Raw genomic sequence first — 20,539 nt, 5'->3', positions numbered from 1 at the left:
GCGGGGCTTCTGCGCCTCGGGGGCGGGGCTTGAGTGGCGGCCGAGTTTTGGGTGCACGGCAGGGGCGGGGTTCCGGCGCCTCGGGGCGGAGCCTGATCCCAAGGGGGTGGTGCCTCGGAACGTGAGGAGGTGTGGCCATGCGTGACTCAGCGCGTTGCTATGGCAGCGGCGGCGGCGGGCGGGGCACTTCCGGCGGGCGGTGACGCCCTTCCGGCGGGAAGATGGCGGCGGCGGCGGCGGCGGCGGCCCCGGGGGCGGGCGAGGGCCCCGCGGCGCTCCCGGTGCAGCCGCTGGAGCTCAAGAGCCAGTTCCGCACCCGCGAGGGCTCCTACCGGCTGCTGGGCCCCGAGCCCCGGCCCCGCGCTGGCCCCGCCGCCGCCCCCGGGCCCTCCCCGCCCGCCGCCGGCCCGGGCCCCGCCGCCGCCGCCGCCCCGGGCCCGGCCGCGCTGCCGCCGGTGCGGTTGTCCATGGTGCGGCTGGCGCTGCCGCCCGCCGAGGAACCGGGGGGCCCGGCCGAGCGCAGCCGGGTCTGCTTCAACCTGGGCCGAGAGCTCTACTTCTACGGCGGGGCCGGCTCCGGTGGTCGCGGCAGCCGCCGGGTAACGGGGGAACCGGGGCGCCGGACCTGGGGGAGGGGGTCGGTCGGTAACGGGGGTGCTGGAACCAGGGGGTGCTGGGGACACCGGGGCCGGCGTGTTCCCGTGGATGACGGTGACACCGGGGTGGTTGGGCCGGTAGCGGGGGGGGGGGGGGCCAGCGGGGACACTGGGGACGGGAACGGTGACCCCAGACCCCCCAGGAGCCGCCTGCTAACGGCGACGGGGACAGTAACGGTGACTCCAGACCCCCCAGGAGCCGTCTGCGGTGGCACCGGGGCCCGGCCCGGGGGCGGGGGGGTGATTGGCCCAGGACAGGCCGGGCAGCAGCGTGACGGTGACAAGGACCCTCCCTGGAGCACCGGGGTGGGCGCGGTGATGTCCCCCCCCCGCCTCGGTGACGTCCCCCTCCTCGGTGACGTCCCCCTCCTCGGTGACATCCCCCTCCTCGGTGACATCCCCCCCCCTCGGTGATGTCCCCCCGTGGGTGACGTCCCCGTCCCCCCCGCAGTCGCTGGACCTGCACAAGCCCATCGACAAGCGGATTTACAAGGGGACGCAACCGACCTGCCACGACTTCAACCAGTTCACCGCCGCCGCCGACACCATCGCCCTCCTGGTGGGCTTCTCGGCCGGGCAGGTCCAGTACCTCGACCTCGTTAAGAAGGACACCAGCAAACTCTTTAACGAGGAGGTGAGCCCCGCCCGCGCCGGGGGGTGGGGGGGGGTGAAAGGAGCCCACCCCCCCCCTCAGGAGCCGCCGGCGATCGGGGACGAGGAGATGCCGGAAGGGCGAAGGTTTCCCCCGAGAGACGGCGGCTTTCCCGGGGCGGTGGGCGTTAGGGGCCGGCGTCGTTAGGGGCCCGCGATGGCCGCGCCCTTAGCGAGAGTCAGGGCTGCGCCGTGACATGGATTTGGGTCCCCGAATGCCCCCATTCGGGTCCCCAAATGTCCCTTTTTTGGCTTTGCCTTCAGTGACGCCCCAGGGTTGTGCCTCAGCCTTCACTCGCGTCCCCAAACGTCCCCATTTGTGTCCCCAAACGTGCCTGTGGATGTCCCCAAACGTCCCCATTTGTGTCCCCAAACGTGCCTGCTGATGTCCCCAAATGTGCTGGTTTGGGCTTTGCCCTCAGTGACACCCCAGGGGTACGCCATGACACAGATTTGGGTCCTCAAATTGCTGATTTGTGTCCCCAAATGCCCCAATTCGGGTCCCCAAATGTCCCTTTTTTGGCTTTGCCCTCAGTGACACCTCGGGCTTCTGCCTCAGCACCCACTCGTGTCCCCAGACATCCCCACTCGTGTCCCCAAACATCCCCACTCGTGTCCCCAGACATCCCCACTCGTGTCCCCAAACGTGCCAGTGTGGGCTTTGCCCTCAGTGACACCCCGGGGCTGCACCGTGACGTGGATTCGGGTCCCCAAATGCCCCAATTCGGGTCCCCAAATGTCCCTTTTTTGGCTTTGCCCTCAGTGACGCCCCAGGGTTGTGCCTCAGCCCTCACTTGTGTCCCCAAATGTGCCCATTCGTGTCCCCAAACGTGCCGGTTCGAGCTCTGCCCTCAGGGACACCCCGGGGCTGCACCGTGACACAGAATTGGGTCCCCAAATGTCCCTTTTTTGGCTTTGCCCTCAGTGACACCCCGGGGCTGCGCCGTGACGTGGATTCGGGTCCCCAAATGCCCCAGTTCGGGTCCCCAAATGTCCCTTTTTTGGCTTTGCCCTCAGTGACACCTCGGGCTTCTGCCTCAGCACCCATTCGTGTCCCCAAACGTCCCCATTCACGTCCCCAGACGCGCCACTTCGGGCTCTCCCCTCATCGACACCCCGGTCCTGCCAATCCCTGTCCCCAAACGTGCCCGGGGGGCCCAATCCCGCCCCCTTGACCCCCCCCTTTCTCCCCCCCCTTCCCCCCGCAGCGCCTGATCGACAAGACGAAGGTGACCTTCGTCAAATGGCTGCCGGAGACGGAACGGCTCTTCCTGGCCTCCCACGCCAGCGGCCACCTTTACCTGTACGACGCCGAGCAACCCTGCGGGGCCGCGGCCCCCCAATACAACCTCCTGACGCAAGGCGAGGGCTTCAGCGTCTTCGCTTGTAAGAGCAAAACCCCCCGAAACCCCCTCCTCAAATGGGCGGTGGGCGAGGGGGCCCTTAACGAATTCGCCTTCTCGCCGGACGGGCGTTCCTTGGCCTGCGTCAGCCAGGACGGTTGCCTGCGCGTCTTCCACTTCGACTCCATGTTGCTGCAGGGGATGATGAAAAGTTATTTCGGGGGGTTACTCTGCGTTTGCTGGAGCCCCGACGGGCGTTACGTGGTGACGGGGGGTGAGGACGACCTGGTGACCGTCTGGTCTTTCGCCGAGGGACGGGTGGTGGCTCGAGGTCACGGTCACAAGTCTTGGGTTAATGCCGTGGCCTTCGATCCCTTCACCGGGGCGGCGCAGGCGCCCCAACCCCCCGAGCTGAGCGGGGGCGAGGAGGAGGACGAGCCCCCCGATCCCCTCGTCCGCCGTTCCCCCGCCGTCACCTATCGCTTCGGCTCGGCCGGCCAGGACACCCAGTTCTGCCTGTGGGACCTGACCGAGGACGTCCTCTACCCTCGCCCCCCCCTTTCCCGTGCCCGTACCCTCACCGGATCGGGGGACGCCGGCGTTCCCGTGCCGGGGCTACCCCGCTCGCTCTCCCGCTCCAACAGCCTCCCGCAGCCGGCGGGGACGGGTTCGGCACGCGGCCCCCCGCCCGACGTCCCCCCGGCCTTCAGCGTCGGTCGCTTCGCCACCTTGACGCTGCAGGAACGTAAAGGCTCCTCCGGCACCGAAAAAGAGCACAAACGTTACCACAGTTTGGGCAACATCAGTCGAAGCGGAGAAAAACCTCCCGGCGGCGTCGGATCCCGAGGACGGCTGGATACGGCCAAGGTGCTGGGGACGGCGCTCTGCCCCCGGATTCACGAGGTGCCGCTGCTGGAACCCCTCGTTTGCAAGAAGATCGCCCACGAGCGGTTGACGGTGCTGCTTTTCTTGGAGGATTGCATCGTCACCGCCTGCCAGGAGGGACTCATCTGCACCTGGGCACGGCCCGGCAAGGCCGTGAGTGTGCTGGGGGGGGGCCGGAGAGGGGTTTTGGGGGGGCTGGGAGGGACTTGAGGGGTCCTGCTGGCAGGTGGGGAGGTCCCTTTGGCAGCGCAGGGGGCTGGAGAGGGGGTTTGGGGGGGCTGGGGGGGATACAGGGGGTCCCGCTGGCAGTCTGGGAGGTCTCGTCGGCAGTGTAGAGGGTCAGAGAAGGGGTTTGGGGGGGCTGGGGGGAACTTGGGGGGTCCTGCTGGCAGGCTGGGAGGTCCCATCGGCAGCGCAGGGGGCTGGAGAGGGGGTTTGGGGGGGCTAGGGGGAACTTGGGGGGTCCTGCGGGCAGGCTGGGAGGTCCCATTGGCAGTGTCGGGGGCCGGAGAGGGGGTGTGGGGGGACTAGGGGGAACTTGGGGGGTCCTGCGGGCAGGCTGGGAGGTCCCATTGGCAGCTCAGGGGGCTGGAGAGGGGGTTTGAGGGGGCTAGGGGGAACTTGGGGGGTTGTGCTGGCAATCTGGGAGGTCCCATCGGCAGTGTAGGGGGTCGGAGACGGGGTTTGGGGGGGCTAGGGGGAACTTGGGGGGTCCTGCTGGCAGGCTGGGAGGTCCCATCGGCAGTGTAGAGGGTCAGAGAAGGGGTTTGGGGGGGCTGGGGGGAACTTGGGGGGTCCTGCTGGCAGGCGGGGAGGTCCCATTGGCAGCGCAGGGGGCTGGAGAGGGGGTTTGGGGGGGGTGGGAGGGACTTGAGGGGTCCTGCTGGCAGGCTGGGAGGTCCCATCAGCAGTGTAGGGGGTTGGAGAGGGGGTCTGGGGGGACTAGGGGGAACTTGGGGGGTCCTGCTGGCAGTCTGGGAGGTCCCATCGGCAGTGTAGGGGGTTGGAGAGGGGGTTTGGGGGGGCTAGGGGGAACTTGGGGGGTCCTGCGGGCAGGCTGGGAGGTCCCATCAGCAGCGCAGGGGGCTGGAGAGGGGGTTTGGGGGGGCTAGGGGGGATACAGGGGTCCCGCTGGCAGTCTGGGAGGTCTCATCGGCAGCGTAGGGGGTCGTAGAAGTGGTTTGGGGGGGCTGGGGGGAACTTGGGGGGTCCTGCTGGCAGGCTGGGAGGTCCCATCGGCAGCGCAGGGGGCTGGAGAGGGGGTTTGGGGGGGCTAGGGGGAACTTGGGGGGTCCTGCTGGCAGGCTGGGAGGTCCCATCGGCAGTGTAGGGGGTTGGAGAGGGGGTTTGGGGGGGCTAGGGGGAACTTGGGGGGTCCTGCGGGCAGGCTGGGAGGTCCCATCGGCAGCGCAGGGGGCTGGAGAGGGGGTTTGGGGGGGCTAGGGGGAACTTGGGGGGTCCTGCGGGCAGGCTGGGAGGTCCCATCAGCAGTGCAGGGGGCCGGAGAGGGGGTTTGGGGGGGCTAGGGGGTCCCACTGGCAGCTTGGGAAGTCAGAGAGCGGTTTTGGGGGAGCTGGAGGCGACTTGGGGGTCCCATCGGCAGCCTGAGGGGTCAGAGTGGGGTTTGAGGGGGCTGGGGGGGACTTGAGGGGTCCCATCAGCAGCCTGGGGGGTCAAAGAGGGGGTTTTGGGGGGACTTACGGGGTCCTGTCAGCAGCCGGGGGGGACAGAGAGGGATTTTGGGGGTTTGGGGGAGGACTTAGGGGGTCCCGTTGGCAGCCTGGGAGGTCAAAGAGGAGGTTTTGGGGGGGCTGGGGGGGACTTGGAGGGTCCTGTCAGCAGCCTGGGGTTCAGAGAGGGGTTTTGGGGGGGCTGGGGGGGACTTGGGGGGTCCCATCAGCAGCCTGGGGGGTCAGAGAGGGGGTTTTGGGGGGGCTGCAGGGGACTTTTGGGGTCCCATCAGCAGCCTGGGGGGTCAGAGAGGGGGTTTTGGGGGGGCTGCAGGGGACTTTTGGGGTCCCATCAGCAGCCTGGGGGGTCAGAGAGGGGGTTTTGGGGGGGCTGCAGGGGACTTTTGGGGTCCCGTCAGCAGTCTGGGGGGTCAGAAGGGATTTTGGGGGGAGCTGGGGGGACTTGGGGGGTCCCATCAGCAGCCTGGGGGGTCAGAAGGGGTTTTGGGGGGCCGCGGGGGGTCCCTTTGCCTGCAGTCCCCCTCCCGTGTCCCCTCCGGCCCCCCCCCAGGGTGCCACCCGCGCAGTGCCACATCGCCAGGGAGGGACGCGGGGTGGGGGGGGGGCGGGGCCCGGGGCGCGTGTGTGTGTGTCCCCCCCCGTGCCTGATGTCCCCTTCCCCCGCAGGGACTGTCCTCGCAGAACGGCGGCTCCCCCAGCGGCACCGTGGTATAACCGTCACCGTCACCGTCACCCGACGGGCGTCACCGTCACCCGTACGTACCCCCGCGGGTGCCACCGCCCGGCCCCGCTCGAGGACACCGCTCCGTCCCCCGTACTACTGAGCCCCCCTGGGTGGGCGGGCGCCCCGTTGTCCCCCACGGCCACCCGCCGTCCCCTGGCCCCGGCGGGGCGGTGGCACCGCGGTGCCGCGCCGGCGGGGCGCCCTGTGCCTTTGTCACTTTATGTCCCCGCGGGGCCACCGGGCTCTGCCCCTTATTTATACTAAAGAGACTCTTTTCGCACTGGGGGTGGCCCTGACGTGTCCGGGGATGGGGACAGGTTGGGGACACCGGGGGACGAGGGGTGGGGGACACGATGGGTGGCACGTGGGGACAGACTGGGGACGCGATGGGTGGCACACAGGGACAGAGTGAGGATGTGATGGGTGACACATGGGGTTCCAGGGTGGACTGGGGACACGATGGGGACACTCTGGAGACACAATGAGGACACAGTGGGTGACACATGAGGACACAGGGACAGATTGGGGACACGATTGATGGCACATGGGGACTCAGGGACAGATTGGGGACATGATGGGTGACACGTGGGGACACAGGGACAGACTGGGGACACAGTGGGGACAGATTGGGGACATGATGGGGATGTGGGGGCAGACCGGGGACACAAAAGGTGGCACATGGGGACACAGGGACAGACTGGGGACACGATTGATGGCACATGGGGACTCAGGGACAGATTGGGGACATGATGGGTGACACGTGGGGACACAGGGACAGACTGGGGACACAGTGGGGACAGATTGGGGACATGATGGGGATGTGGGGGCAGACAGGGGACACAAAAGGTGGCACATGGGGACACAGGGACAGACTGGGGACATGATGGGTGACACATGGGGTTCCAGGATGGACTGGGGACACGATGGGGACCCTCTGGAGACACGATGGGGACACAATGGGTGACACATGGGGACACAGGGACAGACTGGGGACACAACGGGTGACACATGGGGACACAGTGGGGACAGATTGGGGGCATGATGGGTGACTCATGGGGATGTGGGCGCAGACCAGGGACACAAAAGGTGGCACATGGGGACACAGGGACAGACCGGGGACACAAAAGGTGGCACATGGGGACACAGGGACAGACTGGGGACGCAATGGGTGGCACACAGGGACAGATTGGGGACACGATTGGTGGCACATGGGGACTCAGGGACAGATTGGGGACATGATGGGTGACACATGGGGTTCCAGGATGGACTGGGGACACGATGGGGACCCTCTGGAGACACGGGGGCACAATGGGTGACACGTGGGGATACAGGGACAGACTGGGGACACAATGGGGACAGCTTGGGGACATGCTGGGAGCTGCGTGGGAACAGCTTGGGGACGCGTCAGGGACCACGCAGGCACTTGGGGACACGATGGTGCCACGTGGGGACGAAGGGATGGGTTGGGGACACAATGGTGCCACGCAGGGACAGATTGGGGACATAGGGACAGACGGAGACATGATGGGTGACACGTGGGGATCCAGGGGGGACTGGGGACACGATGGGTGGCAGCTGGGGACACAGGCACAAACTGGGGACATGACGGGTGTCACAGGGGGATCCAGGGTGGAGTGGGGACCTGTTGGGTGGCACATGGGGCTGTGGGGACAGGCGGGGACACGGTGGGTGGCACTTGGGGCTGTGGGGCAGGGGACACGGTGGGTGGCACGTGGGGCTGCGGGGACAGGCGGGGGACACGGTGGGTGGCACGTGGGGCTGCGGGGACAGGCGGGGGACACGGTGGGTGGCACGTGGGGCTGCGGGGACAGGCGGGGGACACGGTGGGTGGCACGTGGGGCTGCGGGGACAGGCGGGGGACACGGTGGGTGGCACGTGGGGCTGCGGGGACAGCCTGGGGACACGGTGGGTGGCACGTGGGGCTGTGGGGACAGCCTGGGGACACGGTGGGTGGCACGTGGGGCTGCGGGGACAGGCGGGGGACACGGTGGGTGGCAGGTGGGGCTGTGGGGACAGCCTGGGGACACGGTGGGTGGCACGTGGGGCTGCGGGGACAGGCGGGGGACACGGTGGGTGGCACGTGGGGCTGCGGGGACAGCCTGGGGACACGGTGGGTGGCACGTGGGGCTGCGGGGACAGGCGGGGGACACGGTGGGTGGCACGTGGGATGTGGGGACAGGCGGGGGACACGGTGGGTGCTGCGCAGGGACGTGGGGACAGGGCGGGCTGCACCCAGTGCCCCACGGGGACAGCGCTGCTGTCCCCACGTCCCCTGGCCCTTGGGGGGGGGGGGGACGGACACGACGCCCCCCCCCACTGGGGCCATTTTGGGGTCCCCGCGTGTCCCCCCCCCCCCCAGCGCAGGGGCCGGCTGCAGAAACACGACTTTATTCTCACGTCTTCCCCCGGGGGGGGGGCAACAAACGGGGGGGGGGGGGGCAAAAAACGGGGGGAGGGGGCAACAAACTGGGGCAGGGGGCAAAAAAACGGGGGGGCAATAAACGGGGGGGGGGCAAAAAACGGGGAGGGGGCAAGAAGCTGGGGGGGGGTATAAATAACGGGGGGCTTAGTGCAAACGTGGGGCGTCCCTACAAATAAATTACTAGCGGGGGGTGGTGGGGGGGTCCCGGGGGGGCCCCCCAGGGTGGCACGAGGAGGGGTGGGTGCCCCCCACCCACCCACCCACCCACCTCGGGGAGGGGGGGGGGGGTGTCGGGTCCCGCTGCCCCTCGTTGCCGGTCATGGGGGCGACGGTGTGACGTCCCTGGGGTGGGGGGGGGCCCCCCCCCCCGTGCCTAGTGGTTATGGGGGGGCTATGTACAGTGGGGGGGGTGTTGGGGGTCCCCCCCCGCAACCCGTGGGAAGGGGGGGGTCGAGTGCAAGAAGAGGGGGTGCTGGTGAGCCCGGACGCCTGGGTCCCCCCTCATGTGGGGTCCCCCCTCATGTGGGGTCCCCCCTCACGGGGGGGTCCCCGGGGGGGCGGGGGGGGCGGCGGGGCGCAGGCCGGCGGCGCAGAGCAGCAGGCAGTCCTTGGTGGCACCGGGACGGGGGACCTGGGGACAGGGAGGGGGTCAGGGCGCGCCGCGGTGGCCCTGTCACCCCCACCCCACCCCCCCCCCCGATCCCCTCCCCTCGGGTCCCCTCTGGCTGGCACCCCCCCTCCTCCCCTCATCAGGGCCCCCCAGATTTGGGGGTGGCCCTAGGGGGTGGGGGTGCCCGGGGTGGGGGGGGGGGATGACACACATGGCTTGGTTTGATGTGGCCTTGGGTGACAAATGGCAGTGTGGGGGGGTGGCAGTGCCAGAGTGACACTTCCCAGGGCGGTGGCAGTGCCAGCGGTGACAGCCCGGGGTGGTGGCAGTGCCGGCGGTGACACTTCCCAGGGCGGTGGCAGTGCCGGAGGTGACAGCCCGGGGTGGTGGCAGTGCCAGAGGTGACACTTCCCAGGGTGGTGGCAGTGCCAGCGGTGACAGCCCAGGGCGGTGGCAGTGGTGCCAGAGGTGACACTTCCCAGGGCGGTGGCAGTGCCAGTGGTGACAGCCCGGGGCGGTGGCAGTGGTGCCAGAGGTGACACTTCCCAGGGCGGTGGCAGTGGTGCCAGAGGTGACACTTCCCAGGGCGGTGGCAGTGCCAGCGGTGACAGCCCAGGGCGGTGGCAGTGCCAGAGGTGACACTTCCCAGGGCGGTGGCAGTGCCGGAGGTGACAGCCCAGGGCGGTGGCAGTGCCGGAGGTGACACTTCCCAGGGCGGTGGCAGTGCCGGAGGTGACAGCCCAGGGCGGTGGCAGTGCCGGTGGTGGCACTTCCCAGGGTGATGGCAGTGCCAGCGGTGACAGCCCGGGGCGGTGGCAGTGCCCAGAGGTGACAGCCCAGGGCGGTGGCGGTGGCACTTCCCAGGGCGGTGGCAGTGCTGGAGGTGACAGCCCGGGGTGTCCCCGGGGTGGCCATGCCCGGGGGGAGGCGGAGGGGGGGGGGGTGTCCCAGCCCGGAGGGGGTGGCCCAGGGGTGACGGCCGTGCCCGGGGCGGGGGTGGCAGTGGCAGGGGGTGACAGTGACGGTGACGGTGGCAGCAGCCCGCGCAGCCCCACGTACCCGGGCCCAGAGCAGCAGGTGCCGGGACAGGGGCACCCCCAGGGGGGAGCGGAAAAGCCGGGGGGGGCCCCCGCTGCCGGGCTGCGGAGAGAGCAGAGAGCGTCAGCGGCCCCCGCACCCCCAAACACCCCCCAAACCCTGACACCCCCCCCCAAAAAAACACCCATAGCCCCCCCCCCAAACCCCGACACCCCCCCCCCCCGCCTTACGTCTGCCGGGGGCTCCGCGGGGGGGGCCGTGATGGCGGGGGGCTGCCCCGTGCCTCCTGCAAGAAACGGGGGGGGGGGGTGTCAGGGCTGCCCCCCCCAAATACCCTTTTTGGGGTCTCCCCCCATTTTGGGGAGAGGATGAGACCCCGATCCCCCCCCCCCGTCTTAGGGAGGGGACAAGGTTCTGTGTTCCCTCCCAATACCCTTTTTTTGGGGTTCCCCCCCCCATTTTGGGGAGGGGGTGAGGTCCTGCCCTCCCCCCCCCGCCCATCCTGGAGAAGGTTTCAGGGCTACCCAAGGGATTTGGGGGGGCTCGGGGGGGAACAAAGGGATTTGGGGGGTCCTGGAGGGGGTCAGGGGGACTTGAGTGATTGGGGGGGGGGGTTGGGGTCGATCAAGGTCTGCCAAGGGATTTTGGGGGGCCCTGGGGGGGGGACCCAAGTGATTTGGGGGGAGGTCTGAGGGGTGTTGGGGGCACCCAAGACATTCAAAGGGGGCTGGAGAGAGTCCCTGGGGGGGACCCGAGGGATTTGGGGGTCTGGGGGGATTTGGGGGTGCGGGGGGGGGTTTGGGGGTGCGAGGGGGGGGGGGCCTTGCCTTCGTGCGGGGGGGGGCCGGGCCCCGGGGGGGGGCTCTGCAGCCGCCGCAGCTTCGCTTCCAGTTCCAGGTTGTGGCTCTCGGCCTCCTGCAGGCGCCTGGGGGGGGGCGGGGGGGAGGTGGGGACCCCCGGGGACACCCCTGGGGACACCCCCGGGGACACCACCCCCCCAGGCTCCCCCCCCCGGTTCCATCCATCCCTGGTGTCCCTGCCCTATGGCACGGTGTCACCCCCCCCCCCGGTACCGGCTGTCACCCGGGGGTCTCTGGTGTCACCCCCCCTGGTACCGGCTGTCACCCCCCCCCGGTACCAGCTGTCACCCGGGGTCCCTGGGGTCACCGCCCCCCAGTACCGGCTGTCACCTGGGGTCCCTGGTGTCACCCTCCTGGTACCGGCTGTCACCCCGTATCACCCCCCCGGTACCGGCTGTCACCCTGTGTCAAGTCCCCGGTACCTGCTGTCAGCTGGGGGTCCCTGGTGTCACCCCCCGGTACCGGCTGTCACCCAGTGTCACCCCCCCCCCGGTACCTGCTGTCAGCTGGGGGTCCCTGGTGTCACCCCCCGGTACCAGCTGTCACCCAGTGTCACCCCCCCCCGGTACCTGCTGTCAGCTGGGGGTCCCTGGTGTCACCCCCCGGTACCGGCTGTCACCCAGTGTCACCCCCCCCCCGGTACCTGCTGTCAGCTGGGGGTCCCTGGTGTCACCCCCCGGTACCGGCTGTCACCTGAGGGTCCCTGGTGTCACACACTCCCCCCCGGTACCGGCTGTCGCCCCCCCGCCCCAGTACTGGTGTCACCGCCCCGGTACCCGGTGTCGCCCACAACCACCACTACCCGCTGTCACCCCCCGGTACCGGTGTCACCGGTGCCCCCCCCCGCCGTACCGGGCCAGCCCCTGCCCCGCCGCCCGCAGCAGCCCCAGCTCCCGCTCCAGCGCCGCCCGCCCGCGCCGCTCCGCCGCCAGCGCCGCCCGCAGCTCCGCCTCCGGCACCGGCCCCGCCTCCGCCGGTAACGGCCCCGCCTCCGCCGGCACTGGCCCCGCCTCCTCCGGTAACTGTCCCGCCTCCACCGGCATTGGCCCCGCCTCCGCCAGAACTGGCCCCGCCTCCGCCGGCACCGGCCCCGCCTCCGCCGGGGGCTCCGGGGCCGCCGCCGGCCGCGCCTGCGGGAACCGCGTCTGCGTGGGGACCCCCGGCTTCCCCCCCGCCCGGGATTCCCCCCCCCCCGGGATTCCCCCCGAGCACCGGGATCCCCGGAATCGGGACCCCCCCCCCGAGCACTGACCTCCCCCGGGACCCCCGCCCTGGGACCCCCCCCCAGAGCACCCCCCCCACCCCGGAACCCCCGGGGATCGGGACACTTCCCCCCCTCCCCGGGACCCCTCCCGAGTCCCGACCGCCCCCCCGGGCCCGGGAGCCCCCCCGACACCCCCCCCCCCCACATACCGGCTCCTCAGGGGGTGCCCGGGGGGGCTCCGTTCCCGGGGGGGCTGCACAGCCGGGGGGCGGTGTCCGCGGGGGGGGCCCCCTGGCTGGGGGAGGGTCCTGGGATGGAGGGGGGCCCTTGGGTGGGGGAGGACCCATGGGTGGGGGGACCCCCGGGGGTGGGGGGGGCCCCTGGGATGGAGGGGGGGCCTTGGGTGGGGGGGGACCCATGGGTGGGAGGTCCCCCGGGACCGGGGGGGGACCCTGGGATGGAGGGGGGGCCTTGGGTGGGGGGGGACCCATGGGTGGGGGGACCCCCGGGGCTGGGGGGGTCCCCTGGGATGGAGGGGGGCCCTTGGGTGGGGGGGGACCCATGGGTGGGGGGACCCCCGGGGCTGGGGGGGTCCCCTGGGATGGAGGGGGGCCCTTGGGTGGGGGGGGACCCATGGGTGAGGGGTCCCCCGGGGCTGGGGGGGTCCCCTGGGATGGAGGGGGGCCCTTGGGTGGGGGGGGACCCATGGGTGGGGGGTCCCCCGGGGCTGGGGGGGGCCCCTGGGATGGAGGGGGACCCATGGGTGGGGGGACCCCCGGGGCTGGGGGGGGGCCCGGGGATGGAGGGGGGCCCTTGGGTGGGGGAGGACCCACGGGTGGGGGGGCTCCCTGGGATGGAGGGGGACCCTTGGGTGGGGGGACCCCCGGGGCTGGAGGGTGCTCCGTGGCTGGGGGCGGCCCCATGGATGGAGGAGGGCCCCTGGGTGGGGGGGGCCCCATGGGTGGGGGGGCTCCCTGGGATGGAGGGGGGCCCTTGGGTGGGGGGGGCCCTGTGGCTGGGGGAGGCCCCTGGGATGGAGGGGGGCCCTTGGGTGGGGGAGACTCCATGGGTGGGGGGACCCCCGGGGCTTGGGGGGCCCCCGTGGATGGAGTAGGGCCCTTGGGTGGGGGGGTAGCCATGGTTGGGGGGGCCCCCCTGGCTGGAGGGGGGCCCTGGGATGGAGGGGGGCCCTCGGGTGGGGGGGGACCCATGGGTGGGGGGGCCACATGGGATGTAGGAGCCCCTTTTTGTGGGGGGGTCCCTGGGGATGCGGGTGCCCCTTTTTGGGGGGGTGCTCCTGTGGGTAGCGGGGTCCCCGCAGGTGTGGGGGGGTCCTTGGGTGGGGGAGGGGCTTTTTGTGGGGGAGCCCCCATAGGTGGGGGGCCCCCCTCGGGGGAGGGGGCCCTTTTTGTGGGGGTGCTCCCATGGGCGGGGGTGCCCCTGAAGGTGGGGGGCACCCACCTTTTTGGGGGGTGGGTCCCGTGGCTTCGGGGGTCCCCACGGGTGGGGCGGGTCCTTTTGGGGGGGGAGCCCCCATAGGTGCGGGGGCCCCCGTAGGCGGAGGGGGGGGCCCCGGGGGTGTGGGGGCCCCCTCGGAGGGAGGGACCCCCATAGCTGGGGGGGGCCCAGTTGTCGGGGGGGGGCCCATGTCCGGGGGGGTCCCCGTGGGTGAAGGGGTCCCCCTGCCCGGGGGGGTCCCTATGGCCAGGGGGGTCCCCACGCCTGGGGGGCTCCCCGTCTCCGGGGGGGTCCCCCAGTCCCCCTCCAGCTCCATGGCCGTGTCCTGGTCCCACTCCTCATCTTCCTCTTCATTCTCCTCCTCCTCCTCCTCCTCCTCCTCCTCCTCCCTAGGGCCGGGGGGGGGACACACATGGGGGGGGGGTGTCACCGCCGGGACCCCCACCAGGGGACACCCCCCCACATCTCCCTGTGGCCCCCCCATATCCCCAGTGCCCCCATCGCCCCCAGTTCCCTTCCCCTCCCCACCCCAAGACGCCCCCGCCCCCCCCCAGTGCCCCCCCCGTCCCCCCCACTGGCCCCCAGCCCCCCCTCCCAGCCCCCCCGTGCCCCCCCCGCCCCCCAACCCCCCCCCGGCCCCCCCGTGCCCCCCCCCACTCACTGGGGGTCTCCGCGGGCGTACGAGTACCCCACAAAGGGCAGGTGCAGCCCCAGCTCGGGGGGGTCCCACGGCTCCCACGGGGGGTCCTGGGGGGGGGGGGGGGGGGGTTACACATGGGGGTCACCGGGGGGGGGTCAGGGTGCCCGGAGGGGGGGGTTCCGGGGAGGGGCTGAGAATTTGGGGGGGGTCCCCATGGGGGTCCCTGGGGGGGGGGGGGGCAGGTGAGTCCCGTGGGGGGGTCCCAGGGAGGGGGGGTCCGTGGAGGGGGTCCCATAGCGGGGGGGGTCCCAGGATGGGGTCCCATGGGGGGGGGGGGTGGGAGGATCCCGGGGGGGTGGGGGATCAAGGAATGGGGGGGTCCCATGGGGGTTGGTCCTGGGGACGGGGGTCCCATAGGGGGGGTCCCGGGGTGGGGTGCTGGGGAGGGGGTCCCCGGGAGGGGGTCCCACAGTGGCGGTCGGTCCCACGGGGGGGGTCGGTCACACGGGAACGGGGTCCCTTTGGGGGGTCCCGGGATGGGGTCCCCCGGGGGGTCCCATTGGCGAGTGTCCCTTTTGGGGGGGGGGTCCATTGGGGGGTCCCGGGAGGGGGAGTCCCATGGGGGGGGTCCCGGGGTGGGGTCCCAATGAGGGGTCCCCGGGATGGGATCCCATGGAGGGGGGACGGTCACACGGGGAGGGGGTCCCTTTGGGGGGGTCCCGGGATGGGTGGGGTCCCATAGGGGGGGTCCCGGAGTGGGGTCCCAATGGGGGGTCCCGGGAGGGGGGTCTCGGAGGGGGGGGTCCCACTGGGGAGGTCCCATGGGGGGGGGGCCCGGGGTGGGGTCCCGGGAGGGAGGTCTCCCGGAGGAGTCCCATGGGGGGGGTCCCGGGGTGGGGTCCCAAATGGGGGGGTCCCGGGAGGGGGGTCCCCCGGGGGGGGTCCCACTGGGGGGTCCCGGGATGGGGGGAGTCCCATGGGGGGGTCCCGGGGTGGGGTCCCAATGGGGGGGTCCCGGGAGGGGGGTCCCCCGGGGGGGGGTGTCCCACTGGGGGGTCCCGGGATGGGGGGAGTCCCATGGAGGGGTCCCGGGCCGGGCTCCCCGGGCCGGGGGGGCGCTCCCGGGGGCCCCGCACCGGCTGGCTGAGGCAGTCGTCCAGCACGTCGAAGTTGGAGGTGTCGGCGGCGCCGGCGGCGGCGGGGGCGAAGGGGGGGGCGGCGCGGCGGAGCGCGGCCCAGCGCAGCCCCGCGAACAGCGGCAGCCGCCGGAAGTCGCGCGCCCCGCCCCGCCCCAGCCGCGCCTCCCGCGCGCACAGCAGGCCCCGCACCAGGGCGCGCGCCGCCGCCGGCACCCGCGGCCACGCCCCCTCCGGCCCGGCCACGCCCTCTCCGCCGCTGGCTCCGCCCCCTCCCGCCGCCGGGTCCGGGCTCGGGTCCGGCTCGTCGGGGAGGTGGAGGTGGTCCTGGCGGGGTCAGCCCAGTAACCCCCAGTGCTCCCAGTAACGTCCCAGTAACGTCCCAGTAACCCCCAGTGCTCCCAGTAACGTCCCAGTAACGTCCCAGTAACACCCAGTGCTCCCAGTAACGTCCCAGTAACGTCCCAGTAACGTCCCAGTAACCCCCAGTGCTCCCAGTAACGTCCCAGTAACGTCCCAGTAACGTCCCAGTAACCCCCAGTGCTCCCAGTAACGTCCCAGTAACGTCCCAGTAACGTCCCAGTAACCCCCAGTGCTCCCAGTAACGTCCTAGTAACGTCCCAGTAACGTCCCAGTAACCCCCAGTGCTCCCAGTAACGTCCCAGTAACCCCCAGTAACGTCCCAGTAACGTCCCAGTAACGTCCCAGTAACCCCCAGTGCTCCCAGTAACGTCCCAGTAACCCCCAGTAACGTCCCAGTAACGTCCCAGTAACCCCCAGTGCTCCCAGTAACGTCCCAGTAACCCCCAGTGCTCCCAGTAACGTCCCAGTAACATCCCAGTAACCCCCAGTGCTCCCAGTAACGTCCCAGTAACGTCCCAGTACCCCCAGTGCCCCCCAGTAACGTCCCAGTAATGTCCCCGTAACTCCCAGTAACATCCCAGTAACGTCCCAGTAACCACCAGTGCCCCCCAGTAACGTCCCAGTAACGTCCCAGTAACCCCCAGTGCTCCCAGTAACGTCCCAGTAACCCCCAGTAACCACCAGTAACGTCCCAGTAATGTCCCAGTAACCCCCAGTGCCCCCAGTAATGTCTCAGTAACGTCCCAGTAACACCCAGTGCCTCCCACTAACGACCCAGTAACCCCCAGTAACCACCAGTAACGTCCCAGTAACCCCCCAGTAGCCCCCCAGTGCCACCCACTCGTGTCCCAGTAACCGCCAGTAACTCCCCAGTGCCCCCAGTGACTCCCAGTAACTCCCCAGTAACATCCCAGTGCCCCCCAGTAACCCCCCAGTAACCCCCCCCCAGTAACCCCCCGAGTGCCTCCAGTGCCTCCCAGTAACCCCCCAGTGCCCTCCACTGCCTGACTCCCCAGTGCCTCTCGGTAACCCCCCCAGTAACGTCCCAGTGCCTCCCAGTAACTCCCCAGTGGCTCCCCCGTGCCTCCCAGTAACCCCCCAGTAACGTCCCAGTGCTCCCCGGTGCCCCCAGTTCCCTCCCAGTGCCTCCCATTGCCTCCCAGTGCCGTCCAGATCTCTCCCAGACCTCTCCCAGTTCCCCCCGGTGCCTCCCAGTGCCTTCCACTGCCCCCCATTGCCTCCCACTGCCCTCCAGACCCCTCTCAGTAATCTCCCAGTGCCTCCCAGTGTCCGCCAGTGCCTCCCAGTAACACCCCGGTAACCCCCCCAGTAATCCCTCACTGCCCTTCCACTGCCCCCCTGCTCCCCCCAGTGCCCTCTCAGTGCCCTCATTGCTTCCCAGTGCCCCCCAGTTCCACCCAGTGCCCTCCAGTGCCTCCCAGTAACCCCCCAGTAACCCCCCACTGCCCCCCAGTTCCCTCCCAGTGCCTCCCAGTGCTCCCCACTGGCCCCCCTGTGCCCTCCCAGTGCTCCCCAGTTTCCCCCAGTGCCCTCCCAATGCCCCCAGTTCCCTCCCAGTGCCTCCCATTTCCCCCCAGTGCCCTCCCAATACCCCCATTTCCCTCCCAGTGCTCCCCTGTGGCTCCCCCGTGCCCTCCCAGTGCTCCCCAGTTCCCCCCAGTGCCCTCCAGTGCCCTCCAGTAATCCCCCAGTTCCCCCCAGTGCCCTCCAGTGCCTCCCAGTAACCCCCTAGTAACCCCCCACTGCCCCCCAGTACCCTCCCAGTGCCTCCCGTTTCCCCCCAGTTCCCTCCCAGCGCTCCCCATTTCCCCCCAGTGCCCTCCCAATGCCCCCAGTTCCCTCCCAGTGCTCCCCTGTGCCCCCCCATGCCCTCACAGTGCCCCCCAGTTCCCCCCAGTGCCCTCCAGTGCCTTCCAGTAATCCCCCAGTTCCCTCCAGTGCCCTCCAGTGCCTCCCAGTAACCACCCAGTAACCCCCCAGTGCCCCCCAGTTCCCTCCCAGCGCTCCCCATTTCCCCCCAGTGCCCTCCCAATGCCCCCAGTTCCCTCCCAGTGCTCCCCAGTGGCCCCCCCAGTGCCCTCCCAGTGCCCTCCCAGTTCCCCCCAGTGCCCTCCCAGTGCCCCCCAGTTCCCCCCAGTGCCCTCCAGTGCCTCCCAGTAATCCCCCAGTTCCCCCCAGTGCCCTCCAGTGCCTCCCACTAACCCCCCAGTAACCCCCCACTGCCCCCCAGTACCCTCCCAGTGCCTCCCATTTCCCCCCAGTGCCCTCCCAATGCCCCCAGTTCCCTCCCAGCGCTCCCCTGTGGCCCCCCCCAGTGCCCTCCCAGTGCCCTCCCAGTTCCCCCCAGTGCCCTCCCAGTGCCCCCCAGTTCCCCCCAGTGCCCTCCAGTGCCTCCCAGTAATCCCCCAGTTCCCTCCAATGCCCTCCAGTGCCTCCCAGTAACCCCCCAGTAACCCCCCACTGCCCCCCAGTACACTCCCAGTGCCTCCCATTTCCCCCCAGTGCCCTCCCAGTGCCCCCCCAGTTCCCCCCAGTGCCCTCCCAATGCCCCCAGTGCCCTCCCAGTGCTCCCCAGTTCCCCCCAGTGCCCTCGCAGTGCCCCCCAGTTCCCCCCAGTGCCCTCCAGTGCCTCCCAGTAATCCCCCAGTTCCCCCCAGTGCCCTCCAGTGCCTCCCAGTAACCCCCCAGTAACCCCCCACTGCCCCCCAGTACACTCCCAGTGCCTCCCATTTCCCCCCAGTGCCCTCCCAGTGCCCCCCCAGTTCCCCCCAGTGCCCTCCCAATGCCCCCAGTGCCCTCCCAGTGCTCCCCAGTTCCCCCCAGTGCCCTCGCAGTGCCCCCCAGTTCCCCCCAGTGCCCTCCAGTGCCTCCCACTAACCCCCCAGTAACCCCCCAGTGCCCCCCAGTACCCTCCCAATGCCTCCCATTTCCCCCCAGTGCCCTCCCAATGCCCCCAGTTCCCTACCAGTGCTCCCCTGTGGCCCCCCCGTGCCCTCGCAGTGCTTCCCAGTTCCCCCCAGTGCCCTCCAGTGCCTTCCAGTAATCCCCCAGTTCCCTCCAGTGCCCTCCAGTGCCTCCCAGTAACCCCCCAGTAACCCCCCACTGCCCCCCAGTTCCCTCCCAGCGCTCCCCATTTCCCCCCAGTGCCCTCCCAATGCCCCCAGTTCCCTCCCAGCGCTCCCCAGTGGCCCCCCCAGTGCCCTCCCAGTGCCCTCCCAGTTCCCCCCAGTGCCCTCCCAGTGCCCCCCAGTTCCCCCCAGTGCCCTCCAGTGCCTCCCAGTAATCCCCCAGTTCCCCCCAGTGCCCTCCAGTGCCTCCCACTAACCCCCCAGTGCCCCCCAATGCCCCCCAGTACCCTCCCAGTGCCTCCCGTTTCCCCCCAGTTCCCTTCCAGTGCCTCCCATTTCCCCCCAGTGCCCTCCCAATGCCCCCAGTTCCCTCCCAGTGCCCTCCCAGTGCCCTCCCAGTTCCCCCCAGTGCCCTCCCAGTGCCCCCCAGTTCCCCCCAGTGCCCTCCAGTGCCTCCCAGTAATCCCCCAGTTCCACCCAGTGCCCTCCAGTGCCTCCCAGTAATCCCCCAGTAACCCCCCAGTGCCCCCCAGTACCCTCCCAGTGCCTCCCATTTCCCCCCAGTGCCCTCCCAATGCCCCCAGTTCCCTCCCAGTGCCCTCCCAGTGCCCTCCCAGTTCCCCCCAGTGCCCTCCCAGTGCCCCCCAGTTCCCCCCAGTGCCCTCCAGTGCCTTCCAGTAATCCCCCAGTTCCCCCCAGTGCCCTCCAGTGCCTCCCAGTAACCCCCCAGTAACCCCCTAGTACCCCCCAGTACCCTCCCAGTGCCTCCCATTTCCCCCCAGTGCCCTCCCAATGCCCCCAGTTCCCTCCCAGCGCTCCCCAGTGGCCCTCCCAGTGCCCTCCCAGTTCCCCCCAGTGCCCGCCGGCACCTGGAAGTGGAGGATCTTGGCGTAGGTCTCCAGGACGGTCTCGGCGAAGAAGGGCGTGTGGCCGAAGAACATCTCGTAGGCCAGCACCCCCAGTGCCCACCAGTCGCACTCGGGGCCGTAGGAGCGGGCGGGGTCCTCCACCGCCAGCAGGATCTCGGGGGACAGGTAGTCGGGGGTCCCCACGGCCACCGAGGAGCGCACCTGGGGGGGGGGGACACGGGGACAGGGGGGACAGGGGGGATACGGGACGTTGGAATGGGGGGGAGGGGGGTGGGGGGATGGGGGGGATGGGGGCGGGGGGCATGGGGACGTGGGGACATGGGGACATGGGGACATGTGGACATGGGACATGGGGACATGGGGCATTGGGACATGGGGACATGGGGCATTGGGACAGGGGGACATGGGGACATGTGGACATGGGGACATGGGGACATGGGGACATGGGGCATTGGGACATGGGGACATGGGGCATGGGGACATGGGGACATGGGGCATGGGACATGGGGCATTGGGACATGGGGACATGGGGCATTGGGACAGGGGGACATGGGGACATGGGGCATTGGGACATGGGGACATGGGGCATTGGGACAGGGGGACATGGGGACATGTGGACATGGGGACATGGGGACATGGGGCATTGGGACATGGGGACATGGGACATGGGGACATGGGGACATGGGGACATGGGGCATTGGGACATGGGACATGGGGACATGGGGACATGGGGACATGGGGCATTGAGACAGGGGACAGGGGGACATGGGGACATGGGGCATTGGGACATGGAGACGGGGGCATTGGGACAGGGGGACATGGGGACAGGGGGACATGGGGACATGGGGCATTGGGACATGGGGACATGGGGCATTGGGA

The 20,539-nt window shown here is 70.4% G+C and overlaps 2 protein-coding genes and 2 long non-coding RNA genes across 4 annotated transcripts; 1 reads left to right on the top strand and 3 right to left on the bottom strand.

Annotated features, from left to right (window-relative positions):
• Positions 1–204: 204 nt before the first annotated feature.
• Positions 205–6,230, top strand: DMWD (DM1 locus, WD repeat containing). Its single transcript, XM_075134474.1, has 4 exons — positions 205–599; positions 1,108–1,290; positions 2,516–3,688; positions 5,893–6,230. Exons 1-4 carry the CDS (start codon positions 222–224, stop codon positions 5,938–5,940), a joined length of 1,782 nt encoding a protein of 593 aa, XP_074990575.1. The 5' UTR covers positions 205–221; the 3' UTR covers positions 5,941–6,230.
• Positions 6,231–8,486: 2,256 nt separating this feature from the next.
• Positions 8,487–10,329, bottom strand: LOC142074099 (uncharacterized). Its single transcript, XR_012670522.1, has 3 exons — positions 10,272–10,329; positions 10,063–10,143; positions 8,487–9,024 (listed from the first exon to the last, which is right to left on the bottom strand). It is a non-coding gene; the product is annotated as an uncharacterized LOC142074099 (long non-coding RNA).
• Positions 10,330–10,624: 295 nt separating this feature from the next.
• LOC142074003 (uncharacterized) lies at positions 10,625–12,525 on the bottom strand. Its single transcript, XM_075134351.1, has 4 exons — positions 12,315–12,525; positions 11,754–12,031; positions 10,869–10,966; positions 10,625–10,695 (listed from the first exon to the last, which is right to left on the bottom strand). Exons 1-4 carry the CDS (start codon positions 12,522–12,524, stop codon positions 10,625–10,627), a joined length of 657 nt encoding a protein of 218 aa, XP_074990452.1. The 5' UTR covers position 12,525.
• Positions 11,189–11,619, bottom strand: LOC142074100 (uncharacterized). The gene is made up of 3 exons (XR_012670523.1): positions 11,595–11,619; positions 11,272–11,554; positions 11,189–11,231 (listed from the first exon to the last, which is right to left on the bottom strand). It is a non-coding gene; the product is annotated as an uncharacterized LOC142074100 (long non-coding RNA).
• Positions 12,526–20,539: the final 8,014 nt, after the last annotated feature.

The sequence above is a fragment of the Calonectris borealis genome, chromosome 32, assembly GCF_964195595.1.
Source record: "Calonectris borealis chromosome 32, bCalBor7.hap1.2, whole genome shotgun sequence".
In the NCBI taxonomy this organism is placed as follows: domain Eukaryota; kingdom Metazoa; phylum Chordata; class Aves; order Procellariiformes; family Procellariidae; genus Calonectris; species Calonectris borealis.
Note: the sequence above shows the minus strand (reverse complement) of the source record. Positions and strands in the feature narration are given on the sequence as shown.

Bases quoted from the DNA above. Each gene is read 5' to 3' on its own strand.
- LOC142074003 (XM_075134351.1), bottom strand. From the start codon at position 12,524: ATGGGTCCCCCCCCACCCAAGGCCCCCCCTCCATCCCAGGGGCCCCCC. The intron at 12,032-12,314 runs GTATGTGGGGGG...CGGTTCCCGCAG, and splicing joins GGGCACCCCCTGAGGAGCCG to GCGCGGCCGGCGGCGGCCCC. The intron at 10,696-10,868 runs GCAAGGCCCCCC...TCCCCCCCCCAG, and splicing joins CGGCCCCCCCCCGCACGAAG to GGCCCCCCAAAATCCCTTGG.
- DMWD (XM_075134474.1), top strand. From the start codon at position 222: ATGGCGGCGGCGGCGGCGGCGGCGGCCCCGGGGGCGGGCGAGGGCCCC. The intron at 600-1,107 runs GTAACGGGGGAA...TCCCCCCCGCAG, and splicing joins GTGGTCGCGGCAGCCGCCGG to TCGCTGGACCTGCACAAGCC. The intron at 3,689-5,892 runs GTGAGTGTGCTG...CTTCCCCCGCAG, and splicing joins GGGCACGGCCCGGCAAGGCC to GGACTGTCCTCGCAGAACGG.